Source organism: Eptesicus fuscus, chromosome 14, assembly GCF_027574615.1.
Source record: "Eptesicus fuscus isolate TK198812 chromosome 14, DD_ASM_mEF_20220401, whole genome shotgun sequence".
NCBI lineage: Eukaryota > Metazoa > Chordata > Mammalia > Chiroptera > Vespertilionidae > Eptesicus > Eptesicus fuscus.
Window position 1 is genome coordinate 31,286,349 of NC_072486.1, and position 26,858 is coordinate 31,313,206.

The 26,858-nt window shown below is 41.2% G+C and overlaps 1 protein-coding gene and 1 non-coding gene across 4 annotated transcripts; both read right to left on the reverse strand.

Annotated features, from left to right (window-relative positions):
- Window positions 1-64: 64 nt before the first annotated feature.
- On the reverse strand, window positions 65-26,374 carry CROT (carnitine O-octanoyltransferase). Of its 3 annotated transcripts, XM_054726315.1 has the most exons (19): window positions 26,329-26,359; window positions 26,061-26,150; window positions 23,805-23,900; window positions 20,948-21,083; window positions 20,592-20,716; window positions 18,773-18,954; window positions 18,488-18,612; window positions 15,521-15,629; window positions 14,275-14,368; window positions 13,843-13,968; window positions 11,240-11,341; window positions 6,139-6,222; window positions 5,950-6,057; window positions 5,411-5,541; window positions 4,279-4,402; window positions 3,347-3,425; window positions 3,166-3,259; window positions 2,905-3,024; window positions 65-304 (listed from the first exon to the last, which is right to left on the reverse strand). In XM_054726315.1, exons 4-19 carry the CDS (start codon window positions 21,060-21,062, stop codon window positions 184-186), a joined length of 1,839 nt encoding a protein of 612 aa, XP_054582290.1. In that variant the 5' UTR covers window positions 21,063-21,083; window positions 23,805-23,900; window positions 26,061-26,150; window positions 26,329-26,359; the 3' UTR covers window positions 65-183. The 3 variants fall into 3 exon arrangements, with proteins under 3 accessions (XP_054582290.1, XP_054582289.1, XP_054582291.1); XM_054726314.1 differs by lacking the exon at window positions 23,805-23,900; XM_054726316.1 differs by lacking the exons at window positions 65-304; window positions 2,905-3,024; window positions 3,166-3,259; ... (9 more) ...; window positions 18,773-18,954; window positions 23,805-23,900 and having other exon boundaries at window positions 18,518-18,612; window positions 26,329-26,374.
- Window positions 6,430-6,562, reverse strand: LOC114235032 (small nucleolar RNA SNORA42/SNORA80 family). The gene has a single exon (XR_003621215.2). It is a non-coding gene; the product is annotated as a small nucleolar RNA SNORA42/SNORA80 family (small nucleolar RNA).
- Window positions 26,375-26,858: the final 484 nt, after the last annotated feature.

A 26,858-nucleotide genomic window follows, 5' to 3' on the forward strand; every position in this document is an offset into this window, starting at 1 on the left:
CTGCATCAGAGGAAGCTTAAAAATAGTATTTCTACTTTGTATGTCAGTATAGGTTTAGAGAGCATGATTCTATTAATTTCTACATTTCCTTCAAGTCCACACTCCTTACCTCACCTCAGCAACCCATTCCCAGCACCCTGTTTACATGGTCTAATTGGTCAGTGCTTAATGCATAATGAGTCTCTAGAGATGAGCAGTGTTCATCAGCTGCATCATATCCTGGAACGCATGGAACATCAGCTGAACCAGCTTTTCTGCGTCAGTCTCTGCACAGGATTTCCAGGCTGAACAGGCCACAACAAACCTGCAAAGAACAAGTAATAAAAGATTGAGTATGAGGCGAAAATCACAACACCGCAAAGCTCCACGTGGCTGGCTGCGAGCATATGAAGTGTGACTTCCTCCTGGCATGAGGTAAATGGAACCTGACGCATGGAAAGTACAGGCATCGTCATACATAATGCTGGGAACACCGAATGCGCTACGTGACTGGAGACTAAGGACAAAGGGGGGCAAAAGACGAGCCAGAGCTCCCAGTGCTTGGAGCAAGGCCTTGCTGTATTACAGAAACACCCACCTCTCCCCTAACACAGACCTTCCTGCACGTGCTCTGAATGGAATGAGGTGGAATCCGAATCCATGCCATTGTTTGCGATAAAACCTGAACTTTTTAAAAATATATATATTTTATTGATTTTTTTACAGAGAGGAAGGGAGAGGGATAGAGAGTTAGAAACATTGATCAACTGCCTCCTGCACACCTCCTACTGGGGATGTGCCCACAACCAAGGTACATACCCTTGACTGGTATCGAACCTGGGACCTTTCAGTCTGCAAGCCGACGCTCTATCCACTGAGCCAAACCCATTAGGGCAAACCTGAACTATTTTAAAGAAGAATATAGGACTTGAAAAGAGTAAAAAAATAAAATAGAGAAATATAAGAGGGGAAAAATCTACTCTAGGAAAGCCAGAGAGAAACTCTCTTGAGACCATCTTCCACTTATCTCCCGGTCCTCCAGATGAAAAAATCCCTGGTCTGGTAGGTGGTAAAATGGCCCTGGAAGCTCAAGGACATAGGAAATGTGCTCAGAGCAGAAACTGGGCTACCGACTCTCTTGGAATTGGCCTTCTCCTTTCCAGACACTCAAATTTATTCTAGCAAAACATACATTAAGCTCAAGTTAAAACCAAAATGTTGTGCAATGTAAAGCTGTGGACAACCACACAATTTTCACAACACTAAAAAGACAGTATATTATATATCTTTGACATGTACTTTAGCTCAGCAGAATGAAGTAAAAACATGCTCTGGCCAGGATAAAATGATGAAGCTAATATCCGAGTGGATTATATTTGCTCAGAGACACACAGGAACCTACAGAAAGCCCTGTCTGTTTTCACCCAGTGGTTTCACATAACTTGTCATTTTCCAGCTACACTGCATGTAATTGTCAAATCGTTAGCAACATCTAAATATATTCCTTTGCAAAGATCAACAATTCCTATTTAAATGTCAAAAATTTTCAGAAATTCCGTTATCTTTCTAAATTATAGAAAGAAATAACTATCTTCACAAAAGAATGTACACAGATGCCAGCAACAAAGAAAAAATGGTTTGTTCATCAGTCAAGAATTCCTTTTGTTATTTTTCCCTATAAATTGGTAAAGAATGTTTTATAATGCTTAGAGTTGGTAATGATGTGATGAAATAAGGGAGGATATATTATTGTTATTTGTAATAATGAAACACCTGAAATTGTACGTAAGAGGTTAAATTATGGAAATCCTTAAGACTAGACATTATTCAACCATTAAAATAGCTAAAAGAATAGTTTATGCACTGGGAATTGCTTTAAATAATATTAAATGAATAAAATTCACACAAAGGACATGAAAATATTTATAATATGATCTACATTTTTCATTATTGTACAGATTTTTTTATAATGAGCATGTAGTACATTAAAATAAAATACTATTTCAAAAATAAACCAATTTTCTTTAAGTCATACAATTTTCACATTTAACAATCAATGAGAAAATCCCTTCCAGACAGTTCACATGCATTTTCCATCTGAAGTGCCTCCAAGCCTGCTCACTGCTTACTTACGTGCTAAATGCAGTCACATTATTTTTTTTTTTCTTAGTTGTTCTGGTGTGCAGGTCTCTCAGGCATGCATCCGTGTTGAGCAGGGACTTCTTTGTTGAATTATAGGTGGTTATTTTGTTGAAATGTTAGGGGGAGAGGATAGACGCACCCTCACACCGCCATCCCTCTGCCATCACTCGCCACATTATCTCTCTATATAAAAACCTAATTGACTGAATGTCCAAACGACCAGTCAACCAGTCGCTGTGATGTGCACTGACCACCAGGAGATAGATGCTCAACATACAGGATCAGGCTCCCTCCTGTCTGGATCAGGCCTGCGGGGATTGGGCTGAAACTGGCTATCCGACATCCCCCGAGGGGTCCCGGATTGCGAGAGGGCACAGGACAGGCCAAGGGACCCCACCAGTGCACGAATCTGTGCACCGGGCCTCTAGTTTTTTATAAAGCTTCCTAGGCTTGGAAAGGTCCCTCTGAAGAGCCTGCCTGACTGTGAACAGGGCCTTCAAGCCCTTCTGTCAATTCTCTGTGACCGTCTTTCTCACCTCTCTCTCCCCTACCAGGCTTTAATATTTTCTTTCTTATTCTTTCCAGAAACTTAACGCAAACTCCAGAAACCCAAATGAAATACACAATCAATGCCTCAGTGGTAAAAATAAATAAATAAATAACCCATTAACAAGTAGCAGATGATAAAACAATCGGAATCACAGTGTAGGAAAGACACACAAACAACAAAAACGATAGCTTTCGTACTCTACAGCACAGGAAGGATGAGCAGAGCGGCCTCACCTGTCGTCTCTGATGTGGTAGAAAACCCCGTAGCCGTTGTGTACCATGGGCACCACCACTCCCTGGACCCTTAAATAACCAACCAGACTTGTCGAGAGAACAAAGTTTCCACCTCCTCCGCTGCACACAAAGGAAAGAGACTGCATGAGGCTTACAGAAGCTCGCATTGTTTCTGACGAGCTTTTAACATGGGCGGGGGGGGGGGGGGGGGGGGGGGGGCGCGCGGGTAACTGGTAAACATAAAGCACTACATTCTATTACCTTCTGGAGAAGAGTGGGTCTGTAAAGAGCTCTGGGACAGGGAGACCTTCCTCTTTTGCTATGAGTGAAAGGCCTAAAAGGTGACGGTCAAATCCTACAACGAAACCCCAAACCTGAAGTTAGAAAAAACTTTCAACGTGAGAGAATTTTGTTCAAGTTAGAATAATTACAATGTGAGTACCTTTTCCAGTTGAACAATCTTTCATCATTTTATTGTGTTTTGCAAAAGCTTGTAACATCTTTTGCTGCCTCTCAAGAACCTGTGTTGAAAAATCAAGAGATACTTCACTAACAAACGGTACAGAAACCAAACAAATAAGAAACCTGAGCTCAAAGAAATGAGGCTGCGGGTAATGGGGGAGAGAAAGGGTTTTCTAGAGACACCTGCTGCCGTGTCTTTTCCTCACTGTTCCATTGCTTTTCCTTTCCTACATGCCCTGCATCTCGGTTCTTTCTTTCCAGAGACAGGAAAGCAGGAATTTATGGGAAGCACTGAAGTGACATTATCAAGTGTAAAGAAAGAAGCAACTCTGATTTCCAACTCAAGAAGAGTCATACAAAATGATAATGACGCAGTTCTATGAAATTAAAACCAAGTAACATATACTATGTCTATCAAAAGTAAAGAAACACATACAATGCCAAAGTAGCAGTGGGAAGGAACTATCCCGTTGTCTAAATGCCTCCAAAGGTATAAAAACAAAACATATAAAACTGTTCTGGTTCTCACATATGAAAACAAGAATCTGTGATTTCAGAAACGTTCCACCACATTAAGAAAAACGTCCTCTCAAAAGCACCTTGGGAGCGTCTGCATCTCGCTGGTGTGATTCTAAAGGTAGAGCAATCGTAGTGCAATACTCAAGGTATTGAAGATGCTTTGCCTAGAAAAGGCACCAATTGGCTTCTCTGAGGGGCTCCCTGTTTCCTATTCTTTCCACAAACATCCTTTCCTGGCAAATGGACAAATAGATGTTTTGAAAACTTCAGGCAAAAGAAGTCTGAAAGTATTTTATTGACCCGGGGGAATTGAGAGAGAAAAGCTAGTTCTTTAAGGGCCAAGGTTCTCTGAGAACAAAGAAATTCTGTTAACTCTTCTTTCCAAATACTCACACTGGCAGAAGGATCCTGCATGGATTGGCACCAGCTGACGGCTTCCACTGTACACGATCGCACAGTCTCCGTACGGCCATGATAAAAAAACCTTGTCATGGCTGTTTCATAGCAGCAACCAGGGCTGGAAGAAAAAAAAATGAAAGAAGAGAATGCCTTATTCTAACGAGAATGCTCTGTTATTACCTAATGACGCTGGCTTTGGTCAGAGACTAAGTTCTAGTAACACAAGACTACAGTTGAGACTTTCAACAATGAAGATGCTGATTCCAATATCAAAGAATAAAAACTACTCTGGCACGCAGGGCCTGGTGTGATACGGAATGTGTCAAGGGGTTGGCTGCTGTCCGGGTGTGTGCCCTGGAGTCTGTGGTCGGTGGCCTGTATGCCGCCTGCCCCACAGTGATCCTGGTCTCTTGCTATTCATGCCCTTCACTTTGATGTGGGATGGACTTAGTGCCTTACTTCTAATGAAAAGTATATGCCAAGTGGTGGGATGTCACTTGTGAGATTAGGTTACAGAGAGCTCACTCTTGCTCTCACCACCTTGCTCTGAGGAAAGCCAGCTGCCATGCTGGGAGCTGCCCTGCAGAGGCCCAGGTGGCGAGACACTGAGGGAGGCCTCAGGACAACAGCCTGGGAGGAACTAACCCCCATGAATCACCACGTGAGTGAGCCTGAAGAGGATCCTCTCTGAGAGAACCTGCAGATGAGAACACAGCCCTCGCTGACACCCTGACTATAACCTCACAACAGAGCCAAAGTCAGAGGCACCGAGCTAAGCTGCAACTGGATTGCTGACGACAGAAAACGTTAGATGACATGCCCTGGCTGGTGTGGCTCAGTTGGTTAAGCATCGTCCCTTGTACCGAAAGGTTGCCAGTTCAGTTTTTGGTCAGGGCACATGCCCAGGTTGCGAGCTTAATCCCAGTCAGGGTGCATGCAGGAAGCAGTCAATCAATAGCGCGCGCTCTCTCTTTCTCTCTCTCTCTCTCTCTCTCTCTCTCTCTCTCTCTCTCTCTTTCGGGAAAAAAGGTAGGAAAAAAACACTGGGTGTTAGAATGAAGTAGCTATGGTAAAGACATATCCTTGGAGTTCAAGAGTCTGAAGATGGAAAATGAATGTCCCTCACCGTCCATGAAGTCTATAATAGGCCAGCTGAAGTGCAAGCTGAATAAATGTATCAGGGTGAAGCATCTTCTTCTTGGTTAGCTTTTTGCCAAAATGTGTAAAGGCATACGCCACAATCTGCAGATCAGATGCCTAACAAAAAGAATTAAATGGGAACAGTGAATGATCATCTAAGGAGAACATCCCAAAGATAGCCAGATTATCATTTGCATTAAAGTAATTCAGACATAGTTAAAGGTATTAGAGCTATAATTTAAGTGTTTCAAACTGTCATACTTAGATGCTAGCCAAGTATGCACTTATTTTTATATGCAGTAGTTAAAAGAGATAGCATGCCCTGGCCGGGTGGCTCAGTTGGTTGGAGTGTTGTCCAGTACACCAAAAGGTTGCAGGTTCTATCCTGGTCAGGGTGTGTATGGGAGGCAACCAAGTGATGTTTCTCTTTCTCTCCAAAAAAAAAAAAAAATGTAACAAGAAAACATAGGATAAAAAAAGAGAGAGATGGCATTACTATCTAAAAGAAAAGTAAAAAAAATCTACCTGCTTGAGATGCTGGGCTTTAGCTTGATTGATGTCATTTAATACTTTCTCATCCACAGTGAAAACAAGCTCCTCTGGAAGTGGTATATCCCGTACTTTTTCTGAACCCTGAAAATAGGGAAGAATTAAGAATATTATATTTATAAAAATATGAGGAGAAAGAAAGCTAAAATATTTGTTCTAACATACCTTCCATCTTCCTTCATTCTCCAAAATCTTCTCATCAACATAATAGCTGATGCTTACCATAACCATTGCATCATAAGGAGCATGCTGAAACAAAAATACACAATATTTTGAAGACATTCTATCAAGATGAAACTTGACCAATATTTTATTTTCACTCTTTCTCCATTCTTTAACACATGTGCCCTGACCAGGAATTGAACCAGCAACCTCTTGGTACATGGGACTATGCTCAACCAACTGAACCACACCAGCCAGGGCAATGTCCACTATTTTTTTTTTCTTTTTCTTTTCCACTGTGCAACCTGCTTCAGTGCCTGCAGCCTCTGAGCAGAGGCCGGGCAATGGTTCAAGGCTGCAGCTTGCTCTGGCATGGGGCATATGAGAGACCCAGGGGGACGGGCCTGCCACCAATCCAAACCCATGCACTCATTTGTAAACAGTATGTTACACAAATTGCCTTCATATAAGTGAAATAAAAATGGTCAAACTCAGGTGAACAAATAAAGCATCAGGAAAGCATTAGAATTTTTCACACTTTCTAATTTTTTTGAAAGTGATTATTAGCTTTCCACCAGAAGATGGATTGGTAGAATTTTAAGTTGAACAGATGTATATCCATTAGTCTTACTCTTTGTAACTGGCTCCAGTAAGAGTTAGAGATTAACACCATCATCTTAAATGAAACAATGTATGTGATATCTGTGAAAATTCTTTGTAAATCTATAAAGCACCGCACAGTTGGGAGATGCGGTTAGAAAAGGGGCTTGTCAGTACCTGGGAGTCTTGTTAGGTGGCTGTTACTGACAGGGGGCCTCAGCTGCTTGAGCATCGTGTACTGACCTCCCTCACGAGCCTTTCCTGATGGTGTGGCTGCTACCTATTTGGCAATAGTACACTGTGCTCCTAGGCTCCATGGGCCACGGTCCAGGGCAGCAGAGCTATGTCGCGTCTGGGTGACACGTTAGACACCTAGTTTCTCCTTCTGAACCTGGGCCGCCCCTGGGGGCTGTGTTTGTAAGTTAACCTTCCCTTCCTCCTCCCCCAGGCTAGCAGTGTCACATTCAGTTCATGAATGGTGACTGTATGCAATGTAAAGTGGTAGCAGCAGCACAGAGGAAAAAGCTGTCTGATGTCATTGCCATCAAAGGAACGTGGAGAAAATGAGGCAAAACGTTTGTCCTTCAAAATAAACGATGGAAAAATTCACTAGCTGCAATTCCTTTCTCCAGATATAGCTTTCAAACCTGGAAGACCGTGTTATCCAGCCCATCTTTCCCACAGTCCTTAAACATTGAGCATTATTTCTGCCACTTCTGAACACTCTTGTAGATATGTGAATAAAATTATTATGCTTGTTAACTCATCTAGCAGGCCTATGTCTTTACCTAAAGCTCATGGCCAGCCTCTATTTAGCCTTCAGGTAGTCTGTCATCCCATATGTTTTTGCACAGTGCTCTTAACAATTCCAGAACGCCTTCGCATAGCATCCATATGCCGGCTCTGACTTCCAGTACAAAGAGCAATTGTTTTCCTTAGAGGGTTCATGTTTACTGCACACCCTCCCCATTACCTAATGAGGTGCTTCCAACTTTAAATATTTGTTCTTTCTCAGAAAATAAAATGACAATTACTATACTTTACAATATCCATATTTTGATCACTAGATGATACGGGCATTTGAAAATTCTGCACTTTTTTTCATGTTTCGGGCTGGATTCCCAGTAGGGGGCATGCAGGAGACAGCTGGTTGATGTTTTTCTCTCCCTCTCCCTTCCTCTTTCTAAAATCAATAAAAACATATTTTAAATAATAAATAACAAATAACAAAGTTGTGGACTTTGGTTCTGAGTCCACACCCCACTATCTGCTAGTAATGCCTAGTCTCATACAGCTGCTGTGGAAAATGATTTTAACAATGCTTATACAGTGCTTCCTATAGAACCTGGCTCACAGCAATCATCAGTAACTACTGTGACTATTAACAACTAATGTTTACTGCATGCTTCTATGTGCCCTTCACAAAGCCCTACAACAAAGCCTATGTAGAGAAAACAAGCTCATTGACCCCAGGATTTTAAATCCCAAGAGGGAAATGTGATTAATTATCGGAATCACAAAAGCACATATTCAAGAACCAATGGGCGAGAACACCAACAGGGCCTGAATTAAGAACAGTTTTGCCAAAACCGGTTTGGCTCAGTGGATAGAGCATCGGCCTGTGGACTGAAGGGTCCCAGGTTCGATTCCGGTCAAGGTCATGTACATTGGTTGCGGGCACATCCCTGGTGGGGGGTGGGCAGGAGGCAGCTGGTCGATGTTTATCTATCATTGATGTTTCTAGCTCTCTATCCCTCTCCCTTACTCTCTGTGAAAAATCAATAAAATATATTTTAAAAAAGCGCAAAAAAAAAAGAACAGTGTTACTTTACAGTATGTATGTACTTACTAATGCTGTTTTACATGGGTTAAATTGCATTTTCTGTAACATCTTAGGTTACAAGGGAAACCTACCTGGAATTTTAAAAGCAGATTACATGTGGAGATAATCAGACTGATTTTATGAATATATGGGTGTTAATGAATACACATAAAACATGTCCATTTACTTACTATTACTACACGAAAGCATCTCAGTTGTGTTGAGATGTACTAGTACACTCATAATGGGACCAATATTCTTTATTCAGAGATAGAAAAGATCATGAAATTTCTTTTCATTCTGAATTTGAGCAAACAGCAGGATGTTGGTGCTATTAGTAAAATAGTGCAAGGCGTTTTTGGTGTGTTGTTTTTTTTTTTTTTTTTTGGGGGGGGGAGGCGTTGGGAATGAAGGAGGAAAGCAAGATGATGAGTTCTTCTTGATGATGAGAGCAACTCAGCCCCATGTAACAATATAACATACAGTGAAGCAAAACTCTAAAAATGAGAATAGGTAAAACTGGAAAAGTAGAATTGCAAGGCACCTGTATAAAAATGGCCATTGAAAGTATTAAACCAGGGAAGACAGCAGGCACGGGGCGGGGGGAGAGGGGGGGGGGGGACGGAGAAAGCATGACTATTAAGGCCAGTTTCAGAACAAACAGGGAAGGACTGGGAAGAGGGCGGAGGCAGTGCCAGAACCGTATGAGGAAGGGGTGTCAGCTGCAGCAGACAGGGCAAAGAGAAATGGAGGCAAAAGCCGGGCGGCAGTCAGCTCCTTTACCAAGGACAGTTTCCAGGGACTCGTGAGGATAGAAACCAGACTGAGCAGATGAAGAAGAATCAAAGAGGAGCTGAAGAGTAGAAAACTGAGGCAATTAACAAGAAATATTTTGTCAACACTGGACTCCAAGGAAGAGCAAAGTCAACAAAACTTCAAAATGACTCATGGCAACCTTTCACTCTGATGAGCGACTACAATAGACACCTAATTTCATTACCTACTCATTAGTCACTCACCCTTTTATGTGATAATTACAACTTTATTTTCCTTTAGGCAACCACCACATGTCTTTGTGGTGGTTTGAATAAGAGTGATTCTACCCCTAGGTTCCAAGGTTTGGCATGTGACCCAAGCCAGGTGGATCAGAGTACCTGATGCCCTGGAATGGGCACAGGTTCACACTCGACAATCCCATGAGCATTTTCCCCAGGACTTCTGCTGGTCCCACTGGGGGGAAATAGCTGGCTATGGCCATAGGGAATACATCTAATCTGTGAAAAGAGCTGAGAAGACATGAGATTGTGGATACAACAATCAAATGGGATAGTCTACCTAAATATAAAGCCAAACATAGGAAAGTAGTACCAAAAACTGGAAAGAGGAATTTCTAATGAAAGTGTTGGGACACTGGAAGTCAGCTTGACCCAAATTTAGCAGCATACCAATGCCAAAAAATATCTTAAGCTAATGCTAGTTTGATTTAGGTATGTATCACCTAAAACTGAATAAATACTGATTAATACAATCACTGAATGTGATAGGTTTTTTTAGTATTTTGCAGTCACTAAATGCTTTTAGAGCAGTGGTTCTCAGCCTTCCTAATGCCGCAACCCTTTAACACAGTTCCTCATGTTGTGGTGACCCCCAACCATAAAATTATTTTCGTTGCTACTTCATAACTATAACATTGCTACTGTTATGAATCGTAATGTAAATATCTGTGTTTTCCGATGGTCTTAGGCTCTACAGCAGCGGTTCTCAACCTGTGGGTCGCCACCCACAGGTTGAGAACCACTAGCAGGGTTGCCTAAGACCATCGGAAAACACAGATATTTACATTACGATTCATAACAGTAGCAAAGTTACAGTTATGAAGTAGCAACGAAAATAATTTTATGGTTGGGGGTCACCACAACATGAGGAACTGTGTTAAAGGGCCGCGGCATTAGGAAGGTTGAGAACCACTGTTTTAGAGGAAGGCCATCAAAAACTAACAGAAGTCCCATTTGCTTATTTTCTCTTAGTTTCCATTGTCCTAGGAGCTGTATCAGTAAAGATATTGTTACGACGTATGTCTGATATTTTGCTGCCTATTGATTCTTTTAAGATTTTTATGGTTTCCTGTCTTACATTCAAGTCCTTTATCCATTTTGAGTTTATTTTTGTGTATGGTGTAAGTGGGTGATCTAGTTTCATTTTTTTGCATGTATCTGACCAATTTTCCTGGCTCCATTTATTGAAGAAACTGTCTTGTCTCCTTTGTCAAATATTAATTGAACATAATGGCTTGGGTCAATTTCTGGGTTCTCTGTTCTGTTCCATTGGTCTATATGTCTGTTCTTGTGCCAGTACCAGGCAATTTTGAGGACAGTGGCTTTGTAATACAGCTTGATATCTGGTATTGTGATCTCTCCAAATTTGTTCTTCTTGCTCAGGATTGCTGCAGCCATTCGGGGTCTTTTTATATTCCATAGCAGCACAATTTACAATAGCTAAGATTTGGAAACAGCCTAAGGGCCCATCAGCAGATGAGTGGATTAAAAAACAGTGGTACATCTACACAATGGAATTCATTATGCATACTCATACTACCACACCACAGCATAAATATTGTAGCTTATTGCCATTAAATCAACCTAAAAGATAAAAAAGAAAAAATAACTATAGTAGGTTACTTACATCACAATTACAGCCTAATACTCCATTAGAAAATGAAATCAAGTTATAGGATTTGTCACCCCAGCGTACTGTTGGATCTCCAGTGAGGATCATTGCAATTACCTAAAATAATTTAATATTTCCAAGTTAAAAGAATTTTAATATTGATTTGTAAATATTTATATCTTAAACACACACACACATACATACATACTGGTACATATATGTAAATATAGTCTCACTTTTCCTCTTCAGGTAAACCAAATTTAAATAATGATAACAGTTATACTCAAGAGATAATAATTCTGGTCCTCTAGATATTTCTTAAAAATCTCGAGAAATACTCTATAAAAGAGAATGCTAGTACAATATTCATAAATGTTTAGAGAACATACAATTGAAAGGACAATGCTTTTGCAACTTGAATAGTGTTAAGACGCCTTGATAAATTCAGTCATTAAAATTTAGTTACGAGAAAAATGTTTCAAAATTCAGATCCCACCACACCTGTTTCTCAAAGAGTAGGTTTTGGCCCACTAGTTGAGTCATGAAATGTATTTAGAGCATCACGGTATGTATTCTTTACAAAAAGAAAGAATCAAATAAAATATAAGCATCAGAGTACATCACAGATAGTAAAAGTAATTACTGTTTTGTGAAACTTCTATTATATTCATGTGTGTGCATAAGCGTGTGTGTGTGTGTGTGTGTGTGTATGTGTGTGTGTGTGTGTGTGTGTACATGTGTATTGTTAGGACAGACTCAACAACTAAGGTTTCAAGGCACACATGTGTGGGTCATAGGTAGGTTCTCATGTGTGAGCTGCAGTTTAAATGTATGTCTAACTGTAGATTGCAGTAAAAAAATACTGCATTAAAACATATTCTTCCTCAAGAAGTTTGGTGATTCTTTTGCCAAAAAAATAAATAAATAAATAAAAATAAAGAAGAGGAAAAGTTGGTTTCTAGCTACAAGGTTATTCAATTCTATATTATTTCATTGCTATCATTTCATATTGATGAATGCATTAAAGTGAGACTTCTAAAAATATGACTTTTACCTTTTATTATTTCCCAGGAAATGATAATATTTTCCCAGGGGGAAAAAGGTAAGGCCACATTTACCCTTAAATTCACTACCGTCAGTTTGTTCAATAACACCTAATGATAAAATAAATTACTTACAGTTTGATATAATTCTTAGGACAGACCTCAACAACTAAGGTTTCAAGGCACACTGGTGTGAGTCATAGGTAGGTTCTCATGTCACCATTGGCATGAGAAGCTCATTTAGCCCAGTGACCTGTGCAAATTTTCTGTATATGCATTCAATAAAAAAGATTGAGAAACACGGATATGGGCTATGCAAACAATAGTTATACTTCTTTAAACAATGTACAAGATTTACCTAACTGGACCTAAACAATGTGGAAAGAACTCATGAAGCATTATTTATCTACTAGAGGCTGGGTGCACAAATTTGTGTATGGGTGGGGTCCGTCAGCCTGGCCTACAAGCGGGGCCTAAAGGGGCCGGCTGGCCAAGGGGAGGGACCACAGGAGGTTGGCTGGCTGTGGGAGGTTGGCAGTGGGAGCACACTGACCACCAGGGGGCAGCTCCTGCCTTGAGCATTTGCCCCCTGATGGTCAGTGTGCATCATAGCTACTGGCTGGTTGTCCAGTCGTCCGATCGCCCAGTCATAATGGTTGCTTAGGCTTTTATCTATCTATCTATCTATCTATCTATCTATCTATGCCTAAGCGACCAAATGACTGGACGACCGGATGACCAGTTGCTATGACGCGCACTGACCACCAGGGGACAGACACTCAACGCACAGGATCGAGCTCCCTCCTGTCTGGATCAGGCCTGCAGGAATCGGGCCAAAATTGGCTATCCAACATCCCCCGAGGGGTCCCAGATTGTGAGAGGGCACAGGCCAGGCCAAGGTACCCCACCAGTGCATGAATCCATGCACTGGGCCTCTAGTATAGATTATAGGCTTCAATTTGGTACATGTATATATCATAGGTAAGAAAACATTTTAAGAGCCTGCATATCCTATATAATAAAAGGGTAATATGCAAATTGACCCTAACGGCTGAACGACCAGTCGCTATGATGCACACTGACCACCAGGGGGCAGATGCTCAATGCAGGAGCTGCCCCTGGTGGTCAGTGCACTCCCACAGAGGGAGCTCTACTCAGCCACAAGCAAGGCTGATGGCTGTGAGTGCAGCAGCAGTGGCGGGAGCCTTTCCCACCTCCCAACAGCGCTAAGGATGTCCGATTGACAGCTTAGGCCCGATCCCTGAGGAAGCAGGTCTAAGACATCAGTTGGATATCCCCTGAGGCTCCCGGCTGCCAGAGGGATGTCTGACTGCCAGATTAGACCCAATCTCCCGGGGAGTGGGCCTAAGCTGGCAGGTGGACATCCCCCGAGGGGTCTCAGACTGCAAGAGAGCACAGGCCGGGCTGAGGAAACCCCCCCCGCCCCGCCCCGAGTGCACGAATTTTTGTGCACCAGGCCTCTAATAACAAAATAATCTTCTCATGTTCAATACATACAAGAATCCTCCAGAAAAAAATTGTGGAGAGAAATAACAGAACAAGATAGTTAAGTACCTGCGAATAATCTTCTGGTGTTACATGTGGACTGCCATCCTCTATGGAATACACCAGCAAACTGCTCTGAATTTTTTCCAACCTAGTCAAGTTCTCTGGATCAAGACTAATCAAATAGTCTCGTGCCTAAAGGAGATAATGATTAAATATCACAAATTAAGTAATACTATATCCAGGAGAGAAAAGGTTCATTAAGAAAAGTATATAATTAATAATGTATTAGATATTTGAAACTTGCTGGGAGTAGATCTTAAAATTTCTCATCACAAGAAAATAAATTTGTAACTATGGTGACACAATAACTAATCACTGTGGTGATGATTTCACAATATGTACAAATATCGAATCATTATGTTATACACGTGATAACAGTGTAATGTATGTCAATCATAGCTCAATTTAAAAAAAAAAAGAAAAAGTGTAAATTATAACCTTTGCCCATCGAGTTCGCTCCTCGCTAGTTAATGCTGCCACCCCAGGCCCATCAGGTTCGCTATGGCACTTCTTGTGGATGTACGTCAGTTGCCTTACGGAAGATGAAAGAAAGAGGATTCAAAAAGAGCATAGGCAGGATCACTAAGGAATTATAATCCCTTTCTTTGGATAATATATCAAAGCATTTAAACACATACCCGTGTTTAAATGCTTTGATATATTATCCAAAGAAAGGGATTATAATTTCAACTGTAATGGATTTATTTCCAATACCACATCATTATTTAAAAAGAGAACTACATGATCAATTAACACCAAAAGTGTTTTTGACAATAAACTTAAGTAAATAAATTTGGTGTTTGGCTGATATAATTTATGCTTTTAAAATGTACATGTACTTTCAGGGTCTAAGTAAATACCCCTTACACAACAGAGAACTTGAATTATATTCTGGTAAATAATCTCACAAATATCATACACATCTTATCTAGCTGAAAAAAAAATGTATACACACTTCTTTCTTTTCAGATTTAACTGGACCCCTATTTTGTACCATACACAAAAATCAATTCAAAATGGATTAAAGGTATAAATGCAAGACCTTAACAATAAAACTCCTAGACGAACACATGGGGGGAAAGCTTCTAACAACCTTGGTAAGTATTTCTGATAGTGGGGAAGGGCACCTATTAAGAAGAGAGCCAGAGTTGTTTAATAATTATTCACCCTGCCCGGCCGGAGTGGTTAGGTGGTTAAGCATCAAGCTATGAACCAGGAGATCACAGTTCGATTCCCGGTCAGGGCATATTCCTGGGTTGTGGGCTTGATCCCCAGTGGGGGGCATGCAGGAGACAGCCGATCAATGATTCTCTCTCATCATTGATGTTTCTCTCTCTCTCTCCCTCTCTGAAATCAATAAAAATATATATTTTTTTTAAATCTATATGTACATATAAGTAGATATGTAAGGCTAGAATACAACAAACTAGTAACAGTGATTAATTCTGGGCACCAGATGAAATTGGTAGTATTTGTAATGTTTTCCTTTTCTCCAACTAGAATATATTCACATATGCCTAGTAAAACTAAAAATTAATTTAAATTAAAAAGATAATATTTTTTTAATTCAGCACATATAAAATTCTTAATTTTCTGTCACCTTATAAATAGGCAATTCTGAATTTATTTTTAACTCATGCAAAAGTTTAAGACCAAATGAGATTCAAGAAAGTAGTTTGAAAACCTGAGAATCTCTGGTGGGGTGATCAAACATCCTTCATGAATTGCATCAAAGACAAAAACTCGGCCTCGGCACAGCACTACAATGTGACTTGGGGAATACCCTTCACTCTCTGGGGGTAAAAAAACAAACAGAAAACACAAAACCAAATCTTTCAAAGTTAAACAAGAGTAAAGTTGCATATACATTCCTCCAATATTTTATTTATCAAGTATTCAATATGTCACGTGAACAAAACACTCATAATGTGATGGAATTCCAGTTGCTTCCGAAACCTGTCCATGTGAAACATCTAGAAATCCATGGGAGTTTCAAATATTTGTACACCTTGAAAATCATACAAATTCCAAACTACTGCAGGGCTTTCTAGTTTTATTTACGGGTAGGAGTGGGAAGAGGAAAGGGTAGCAGAGGGACCCTGGAAGAGAGCTATTTGAATTAGTACGTTTCTCTTTCATATTATTTTAATGTTGGTTGCAATAATATCTAGCTATTATTTCTCAATAAAATAGTTTTCAGGAGAATAAGGGCACTATATGCCTGAGTGGCAAAGAGAAAGAATTCTGCTCAATCTGTAGTTTTATTTAAGGCTCTGATAATACCCGGTAAGCCACTGGTATCTGATATCCAATTCTGTGTTTCCTTTGGCACACCTTAGCTCCCTAAGAACTAGTTTGCTATAAACCTCAGGCTATTCTGATTTAGCCTCATTTTTTCAAGTACTAGTCCCTTTAACAAGGGTCTTCTTGTATGACCCCTGCTCCTTCCCTCTAAGAAAGGCGGTGGGGGGAATGGCGCGGGGAGTGAAAGAACAGTTAGAAAAAAACATATATTGCCTCTGGAAGAAAATTTACTGGTTGATACTATGTACAAGGAACTGTGCCAAATGCTTTACACATTATCTCATGAAATCTATTCATCAACTATTCATCTCCTGATAGGACTACTAATTCTTCCCTTATATCCTATTTCCTCAAGTCCTAAGAGCTGAGGCATGTATTTTCCTTGTCCCTCATGGCTAATCCCAACTCATTTCTTCTCTCTTCTCCTTCAACCCTCCCCCTTTCTCTTACATTTACCACGATGATCTTTTATTATTATCATCTACTGACTACAACCTGGCAAAATTTTAAGGCGGGAAAAGAACAAATAAAATGAGCTTTATACAAAAATAATGTTTGGGAGGAGGGTGACAGAATGGTGCTACCTCAGGATGAGCCTAAGAGGGAATATTTGAGCAAAGGAAGAGGAGAGAACCATGAAAATATTTGCAGAAAGAGAGTTCCAAGCAAAGGAAACGGCAAGTACCAACGCATTAGAACAAAAATGAACTGGTTTGCTTAACGGAAAGCAAGATCAGTGCAGCTGTAGCAGGCAGATATGGTTGGGATCAGATCATACCGGCTTCCAAAAGGGCTTTCAGTGTTAAGTATGATGGGTTTTAAGCAAGAGAATAATAATGTGATCTAATTAATACTTTAAAATGGTCACTCCAGCAGATATATGGAGAAGAGATTATAAGAGGAAAGAGAATATACAGCAAGATCAATTAGGAAGTAACTGTAGGGGTCCAGATGATAATGATCTAAGTGGAAGGTGATGGTGGCTTTGACTGGGGTGTGACACGTGAAAGAGACGAGAGGTCAAATTTTTTTTTTCCTTTGAGAAGATATTATAGATTGGAACTACTCGCTGAGAAGGGAGAACTGATAACACAGCAGAGAGAGAAAAGATAATCCAAAGCAAGGTCCTTGATTAGGCAAGAGGAGGAGTGGCCCAGTGCACCACAGAGAAGGGTTGTCCTAAGGAGTGAGACAGTTTGTCCATTTTTAAAAAGGGAAGGTGAAATATATGACTGTGCAATAGTGTATTGCAAGGGGGTGGTAGGATGGGCAAATACTTAAAAGAGTCTATTTCTATGACTGCTGTAACAAATTCCCACTAACTTAGGGGAAAGTGCCACTAACAACACAAATTTATTACCTTACAAGTCTGGGGACCAGAAGTCTGAAATGTATCATACTGGGCTGAAATGAATGTGTCAGCAGATCTGTGTTCCTCCTGGAGACTAAGCAAGAATGTCTCCTTCACTTTCCTAGCTTCTGGAGACTGCCCACATTCCTGGGCTCTGCCCCGCTTCCTCCATCTTTGAAGTCATTGAGGGGAAATCATGACTTCCTCGTGCTGCTCTCTCTGGTTTTTCTCTTCTGACTCTTTCTTCTACTTGTAAGAACTCTTGTGATTACCTTGGGCCTGCCTGAATAATCCAGGATAATCTCCCCATCTCAAGGTCAATTTATTAAACTCATTAGCAACTTTAATGTCATCTACAATCTTAATTCCTCTTTATCATGTAACCTAACACATTCAACCGGTTCCATACTGGTGGGGGAGGGGGGGGTGTAAATTCTGCCTACCAGATAGACTGGTAAATTTGGGAATAGGAAGATTGCTTTACATTTGTTGAGAATAAGAAAAGTGTTCATTAGCTGAGAATAAGGCAGGAGAAAGGCATGAAGCAGCCTTTTCTGGGAGAATAGCCTGACAAAAGAATATGCCAAGATAGTAATGTGGGTCCACTTAAGGTTTAACTGTCTCAAAGGCTCAAAAAGAGCCTTCAGGTAAGAAGTAATGAGGGTAGAAACAGGACCCAAATTATATTCTCCAGATTTCCTAATACTCTGATTTGTAATTCCACTCTTTTAAACTGAAATTTAAATTTTCAAATGATGTAACATAAGCATCAAGTTTATATAACACCATGTAAGACACAGTTTAGGAAATCCATTCCCATAAATCACTTTCAACTAATCTGAATGACTGAAAGATAAGGTTCATAGAAAGCCTTTGATTAGTCAAAATCCAATCAGAAATATTCTCCAAAAGGTTCCACAGTGTCATAGAAACTACAGCAAAACTACCCAAATCCCAATGCCTTTCCCAAAGAAAGTACCCGAATTTTCTACTTACCAGTCCTAAAATAATTCATAATTGAATCTCTAGAAATTCCTGGAACCTTACAGGTAGAAAATAGCATTCGGAATTGACTCATATCTAGAGGAGTATTTCCAACTTTATCAACAGGCAATTTTTCTCTATTAAAACAAAAAGTAAGTACTTTAAGAAGTAATTATAAAACTTATAAACCAAATAGTCACTACTGTAATATTCATCCCCAACTAAGTAAATTAAACTTCTCAACTTTACCTGAGACTTTGGGTAAATTTCATACTAAATTCACATAAGTTTCCTTACTTTCTTAACAGCTGCCAGTAGTTCAAGTTATGCCAAAGACTTATGCTTCCTCTTTCCAATTGTGTGCCTTCCTTTGGAGGCCAGTAGTGTTCCATATGGGACGCCGGACCCCCAAAGTTGACATTCAGTTGTGATGGTATACGGACATCCAGGTAGGCAACATTCAACCACCACTCTTCCAGCTAAAATAAAGAACATCAGCCTAATGGTACTGATAATAAATGAATATGTAAAAAATAAGTTACTGTCTACTTGGTGTTTTTTTTCCTCTCTTCTTTCCTTTGGAATTGTAGGGTCTTAAATACTATTGAGTTAACTACATTGTCAAAAACATGAAACAAAAAGCACTTTCAGGCAGAAAATAGATATCCTTAATAATTACTATAGCAATGTGTTGTTAATCTAATTGACACACAGAATACTCATAAGTCACAAATACCTGACAATGTATTTGGGTGTGTTTTCTCAGAGTACCTGGGGTACAATAGCTCCTCAATAAATCCTCAATTAAGGGATTTACCATTTTCCTTTTCCAAGCAAAAACTGAAATAGTAAATCAGAAATATAAAAACTTTTTGAGTAGGTTTAAAAAAAACTAATCTAGATTTTTCACAGATAGTGTTCTGAATCCCTCTTTCACTATATGCACTTTAATTTCATGCATCAGAAGTAGATCTTATCAAGTTACCTAGAGTTATTTTTGAAGAAACTGATGTTCTCAATTATAATCAGTCATTCAAAAAAAGATATAAATAAAAAGGATACAGGCAAAACAACTTGCTACCGTTACCCTAATTTAATTAAAATCATTCAAGGCTCGCCCTGGCCAGTGTGGCTCAATTGGTTGGAGCATCGTCCCATATACCAGAAGATGGCAGTTTGATTTCTGGTCAGGGTACATACCCGGGTTGTGGGTTCGATCCCATTGGGTCATGTGCAGGAGGCCCTCTATCAATGTTTCTCTCTCTCCCTCCCTCTCTCCCTCCCTCTCTCTCTTCCTCTCTCTGAGATTAATCTTTAAAAAATTCATTCAAGGCTCAAGATTGAGAATAAAGCAATCTGGAAGTATAAATTTTATTATTTCGTTATAGATAGCGATGGCTGATAAAAAGATAATCTTGCTTTTTAATTTCTAAAATTAAAATAAAATTAATCATTATTTCTAGATTAAAGTAATTTTAAATTCAATCATTCGGTTTACACTACACAAGTAGAGTAGTTAAGCAGTCAAAGAAGATTCCTTGTAGAAAATTGATATCCTTAATAATTATTATAGCAATGTGTTGTTAATCTAATTGACACACAGAATACTCATAACCATTTCCCACTCCAATTTTGTAATGGCCCTTTTTCTCACATGCATTGTTTCAATACTTGTATACCACCAATATGATACGTCTATTTTAGTAGTGTTTTTTTTTTGTTTTGTTTGTTTGTTTTTTTTTTGTAGTGTTTTGATGCTTTTTAGGCAAGGATGACCTGGATAAAATGTTTCTCTCAAGCCTGGTCTACAAACCACATGGAGTAGTTGTTAAAATAAAGATTTCTGGGTTTCATTCCAGAGATACTGCATCAGAATGATTGGTCTCAGGAAATCAGCATTTTAACAAGTTTTCCATATTATGAGAGAGTAGCCCACCCACAACACTCAGAACTCCAGAGTTAAGCAGTTCATTAATTCTTCTGAATGATGATCATAACAATAGTGACTGCAAGAATTTTTATAGTAATAATTTTAAAACGAAAGCTATGTACATTTTTATTTTTCATTTTTTAAGCATCATCAATTTTCTAATCTTAAGTATAATAACATACATACCCAATTTCTTTTTTCTTTTGCCCTTTCAAGCAATTTCTGGTGCAATTTTTCTCCAATACCATTTTGAAATTTTTTGACAATTTCTTCAGTTTTCTTATATTCTTCTTCATTTGCAAATGGCTTTACTATAAAGAAAAAATATGCAGAGAACTACTACTTTTTATTGTAAGCCTAATGGTACTATCTGACTTTTTAAACTATGGAAAAATTAACATAAAAGAAGAATTTGGACATTTTAAGGATATTTCATTATCATGGGTCTAAAAGAAAAAGCAATTAGATCTTCATCGACTTCTAACAATTTAATAGTTTTTTAAGTTGCTAACAACAGTTATACTAAACGATTACAAACGTACCTGATTCAAGGTATTTATTTAATGATTCTTCAAGTGAAGGAACAGGCAGTGATGGAAGAGAATCCTGGTACTGAAATGTTCGTTCCTCAGTTGACTTAGCCAATTGATTTTCCATGATGCAATCACAGTAGGAAAACTAAAGAAAAAAGACAGCATTCACAACTTCACCCTCATAAATATTCTTATATATGGTAGGTCCAATTCACTAAATCGGTATTTAGGTACCACAGTATATCCAGAGCTTGGTCCTCGTACTTAATAACTTCATAAACTTGTCAGTGAGAGAACCCATTTTTTAAAAGTATAGACTCTGAAGGAAAGCCAAGTTTGCCATCCCAAAATATGCCTTTTTTGGAATATTGATTATTTTAAGCTCATTATTTTTAAGAAACAAAAGACTCAGGAAAAACTTTTAGGTTATCAAACAACCTAAAAGAATTTGATAGAGGACCTGCTTCAGGGAGGAAAGCAATAGATAACTATAATTAAACTAGTGGCCCGGTGCACGGATTCGTGCACATTGAAAGGAAATTCATTAGAAGAAATATTTTAATATTGCTATTCGCCTTTCTCTATAATAGAAGTGCCAACCAAATTCACGATCAACAATGACAGATCGAAACACAGGCGTGCAATTGGCACCAGCGAGAGCTTTATATGTATCATGCATGGGCGAGTCAACGTTTATTTTTAAACTAGATTTTCGTGCACTCGGGGTGCGGGGGGGTCCCTCAGCCTGGCCTGCACCCTCTCACAGTTCGGGAGCCCTTGGGGGATGTCCGACTGCCATGGAGTCGGGAGAGGCTTCCACCACCTCCACTGTGCTTGCCAGCCATGAACCCGGCTTGTGGCTGGACGGAGCTCCCCCTGTGGGAGCGCAATGACCACCAGGGGGCAGCTCCTGAGTTGGGTGTCTGCCCCCTGGTGGTCAGTGCACATCCCCCTGGTGGTCAGTGCACATAATAGCAACCGGTCGTTCTGCTGTTCGGTCTATTTGCATATTAGCCTTTTATTATATAGGCTTGCCAGTGCGCGTCATATGTACCAGCCGGTCGGTCGGATGGACAGACTGTCGGTCACTTAGCCTTTTATATAAATAGATATAAGTTAAGTGTGATATACAGGGAGGAACCTAGCAAGTCATCTGATCATTGCTAAAGATAGCCCAGCAAACATTCATTTACCAAACACTTGTTTTCCTATCTCTGCGTGAATTGCCTCCCTGCCCTTGGGTGCCAAACACCACTTCTTTTTAGCTCAAGATGGCATGTAAGCCTCAACTGCCAGATCTGTCCTCAGGGGCCCACATTCTTACAGAACCTCAGTATGTACATACGTAACAAATCTGATTACTTTCTCCTGTTACTCTGTTTCATGTCAATTTGACTATTGGACCAAATCGAAGAATTTAGAATGGTAGAAGGAAAAGTATTTTTCCTCCCCCACAACTCAAACTGCTACAAGTCAAGGAGTAAGCAGTGGGACCAGGAAAATTATCATTTACTGCGCACCTTCTATTTGCCAAATACTGCAGTAGGTGTTACAGAAAATGTGTTATCTCCCTAATCTTCATATTATTTCTGAAAGGTGGCATTCACTGCCATTTTACAAATGAATAAACCAAAGCTCAGACAGATTTGGTAACTTGCCTCAGATCAAAGCAACAACTCAAATCTAGATCTGTGACTACAGTCTTCCCCCTATATAATGCTACATAATAGTGGGGGAGGGGACCTACAGTAGATCTAAGTGAGTAGGTAGAATTGAGATATATAGAAGAGGATAATGGGCTGAGAGAACTTTGAAGAGCAAATATGTAAGAACTAGAAGCCCGTTGCACGAAGTTTGGTGCAATAGACCTTCCTTCACCTGGCTGCCGGCAGCAGTTTTCCACCAGCAGCAGTTTTCCTCTGGCCACCCCGAGAGGAACTCTGATCCGATCGGCGGGTGGCCAGAGGAAAACTGCTGCTGGCGGAAAACTGGTGCTGGTAACCACGCAATCGGCCACCCCAAGTTCCGCCACCGGCGCCTTCCGCCAGCTCCATCGGTCCTCCCGCAGTGCCGGCCGTTGGAGCCTATGGGAGGAACAGTCCCCGTCCCCCCGCTCATCCTGTCAGCCCAATTGGCCATCCCAAGTCCTGCCCCCAGACTGCCGCCGGCCCAATCGTGGGCGTAGCGGAGTGATGGTTATTTGCATACTTCCCTTTTATTAGGTAGGATATTACAGAATACATAAAATCACATGACAAAGTGCTGTAACCTAATTGTGCAGATGGTATGAGACCTACACAGAATGGTTTCAAGTTTCCCAAAGCAATCTTGAACATCTTCCACAAATGTACTCATTTTCATCAGAAAATTCAAACTAACCCAAAATGTGAATGAGGCATACAAGTGCTAAATGAAAAATGAGATTTCTCAAAAAAGCCTTTGTAAAGTAATTATATATTAAAATAGCAATTGAGAAATCAAGGAACACTAATATGAAATAAGAATTCCTCTCCTTTAAAATACTACCTTTTAAAACTAATATCAAAGACAGACAAAATATTCCACTCATAGAAGATTACAGAATAAAAATAAGGATATGGTAGAGATTCTTTTCAGCCAATATAATTTCCCCTTCTTTCTTAACAGAATCTCGAGTTTTTGCTGGCCAGGTAGCACATAGCTATAGCTCTCCCACCCTCCCTTGAAGCTCAGCATGGCTTTGTGATGTGTGTGTCGCCTCCAGGTCATGCCCCTTTAAAGGAATACATGTGCTTTCTCTCCTCACTGCCTAGCGGGGAGTCCCAACTGGAAGAGCACCTTGGGCCCCTTTATGGGAGCCAGGTACAGACAAAAGGTACAGGCATACCTCGGAGATATTGTGGGTTCGGTTCCAGACCACTGCAATAAAGTGAGTTGTAATCTTTTTGCTGGCAGAGGGTCTTGCCTTCAATTTATAAAAAATCTGTGAAGTGAAATAAGACGAGGGATGCCTGTAATGAGGCTGTCAGAAGCCTCCTACTAGCCCTGTACACCTCCTTCTAGATTTGTGAAAAGAAAAACAAAAACAAAAGAAACCTTTTCTCTTATTTATACCATTGCATTTTGGGTTTCCTTTGTTAGGGTAGAAGAGCTTAGCCTATACCCGTGGTCGGCAAACTGCGGCTCGCGAGCCACATGCGGCTCTTTGGCCCCTTGAGTGTGGCTCTTCCACAAAATACCACGGCCTGGGCCAGTCTATTTTGAAGAAGTGGCGTAAGAAGAAGTTTAAGTTTAAAAAATTTGGCTCTCAAAAGAAATTCCAATCGTGGTACTGTTGATATTTGGCTCTGTTGACTAATGAGTTTGCCGACCACTGGCCTATACCACTAATGTAAAGATATAAAATGTGATACAATAGAGCTCTCATAGTTCCCCAGCCTCTTCCTGTCTGATGACTTTTGCTGCACTTCACTTTGACTACCCATAAACATGGCTTTAGACCTAATGGAAATGTAGAGCTGGGTTCAAATACCAACTCTGCCTCTTTCTAGTCATGTGCCCGTGGGCAACTAACTTTAACTCCATTTCCTTAACTGTAGAGAGCATCTATAATAATAAAAGCTTAATATGCAAATCGACCAAACACCCGAACAGCAGAACGAATGTCCGGATGACCTTCTGGACGACCATGCTATGACATGCACTGGCACCAGGCCAGCCAAGGCAGGTGCAATGCAATTGGTTGGGGGGCCCCATGATCGCCCCTCAGGAGGAGGCCCAGGCCACCCTCTGCAGGGTGATCAATTGGGGGGCTCCGTGATCAATTGCCCCACAGAAGGAGGCCCAGGCAAGCCAAGCGATTGCACCTCACACCTGTCACCCACAGAGGGAGACAAGCCAAGCGATTGCACATTGCACCTCATACCTGTTGCCCGCAGAGGGAAGTGACGGGGGGGAGGGGAGCGCTGCACAGATGGCAAGCAGAGGCAGCGGGACCAGCTGCCGGCAGCCAGGGGAAGGAAAGTCCCCATAGGCCCTGATCGTCGGCCAGGCCTAGGGACCCTACCCAAGGGGTCCTGGATTGTGAGAGGACACAGGCTGGGCTGAGGGACACCCCCCGCCCCCCCCCCCCCCATGCATGAATATCGTGCACCTGGCCTCTAGTAATCATATAATCAAACAAAGCTGTTATTAGGTTTTGTTTTTTTAATGCTGCACAAAATAAAAATAATCCGCTTAAGATGGCCATATCATGTTAGCTAGGCAGAATTTCTATGAATGCCCCCCTGATACCCACCCTCCCACCCCAGTCCACAGAACCTGTGCTTATGAGATTTTCACTTCCATGCTTGTGATTTTTTTATCAACCTTAAAACAGGGAGATTACCCAGGTGATTACTCTAATCACTTGAGCCTGTAGGAGCAGGAAGCTTTCTCCAGCTGGTGACAGAAGAGTCAGAGAGATGACAACCACGAAAGGTATTGTCTGGCAGGGGGTCTGATGGAAGGAAGAGAGGCCCCAGCTGTCAGCCAGGAAGGGAGTGGGGACCTTTGTTCTACAGCTGCAGGGAGATGAATCCTGCCAACCACCTCAATGAGCCAGCCTCCTGGAGGAGGATTCCCTCCCAGAGCCCCCAGAAAACAACCCAGACCTAAAGAAACCTTCATTTCAGCTTTGTGAGAGCCTACGCGGAGTACCCACCCGGGCTTCTGGTCTGTAGAAGCTGTGAGGTAATAAATTTGTGTTTTTTAATGAAGTGTGTGATAAATTGTTATGGCAGCAATAGGAACCTAATACACATATATAGGAAAGCTATTCTCTGTATTCCTCAGACTCTAGGACACTGAGACCAAGACTACCAATTCCATGCCCACTCTAGTCTTAACTAACCAAGAGGTACACATTAAAATAAGAGTTATCACATTCTTTCATGCAGAATCTTTTTTTTAATTCTCAACCATAAAGATTAAATTAAATAACATAATTCCAGAAGAACCTATATGTGCAATAAGAAAATGATGACACTGGATTTAATTATAGTGGGCTTCCTGGGAGCCAAACGATGTAAAATCAAAGTGGAAAAGAGAACCAGGAACAAGAAGTAAAAGTAATAATAACAATAATAATCTGATTGCCACGTACCAGAACACCAAGAGGAGCTGTTTAGGAGTTCCAGGAGCCTGTTGCAACAATTCTGTTTTCAGATCACAGGGGGCTGAACTAGGCCGGTGACTGTGGGAAGAAAGAAACAAGTTACTAATTGCGGAACGGGAGGCGGGGGGTAGGGGGGGGGGGTGCGGCGGAGGGGGCGGGTATTAACAAAACCTGGGGAAAGAAGGTGGAAGACAGACAATCTAGAGGTTGGGAGGCCCCAAGACTCAAAGTTTTGGGGAAAGCACAGCAAACATACTCAAAAAGTCCATCTGCTGGAGGACTGGATACAAACTACTACACGGTTCACAGGTTTGCAAACAACCGCCCTGCCTTCCATTAGGTCCACAGGGGACAAGGCGACAGAGTTCAAGGCTGGGCTCTGGAGACGGAGGCGCAGGGAGCGACCCGAGCTCGGAGACTCCGCCCCCCAACCCAAGGTCAGCCTCGCCCCCTCGGGAGGCCACCGAGGGAGAGAAATCCAACCCCGCACCGCGACGGACCAGCCCGGCGGCCCGACAGCAGGGGTACCTCCCGACCCCGCAGGCGAGATGCCTGTGGACCCTACCGGGCCCAGTCCTGGCACCGGCGCCGTCCTACACTATTTAACTCTGTTCTACACCATTTAACTCCCCCACCCCCCCCCACTCCCCCACCCCCCCGGACAGGATCGGGAAGGGGGAGCGCAGTCTCGGGGGCCTCACTCACCCCGCTCCCTTCGCCCATTCCTCCGCAGCCGACAGCCGCCCCAGCCCGCTCCCTCAAGGCCACCGGGGAGCGGGGATTGGG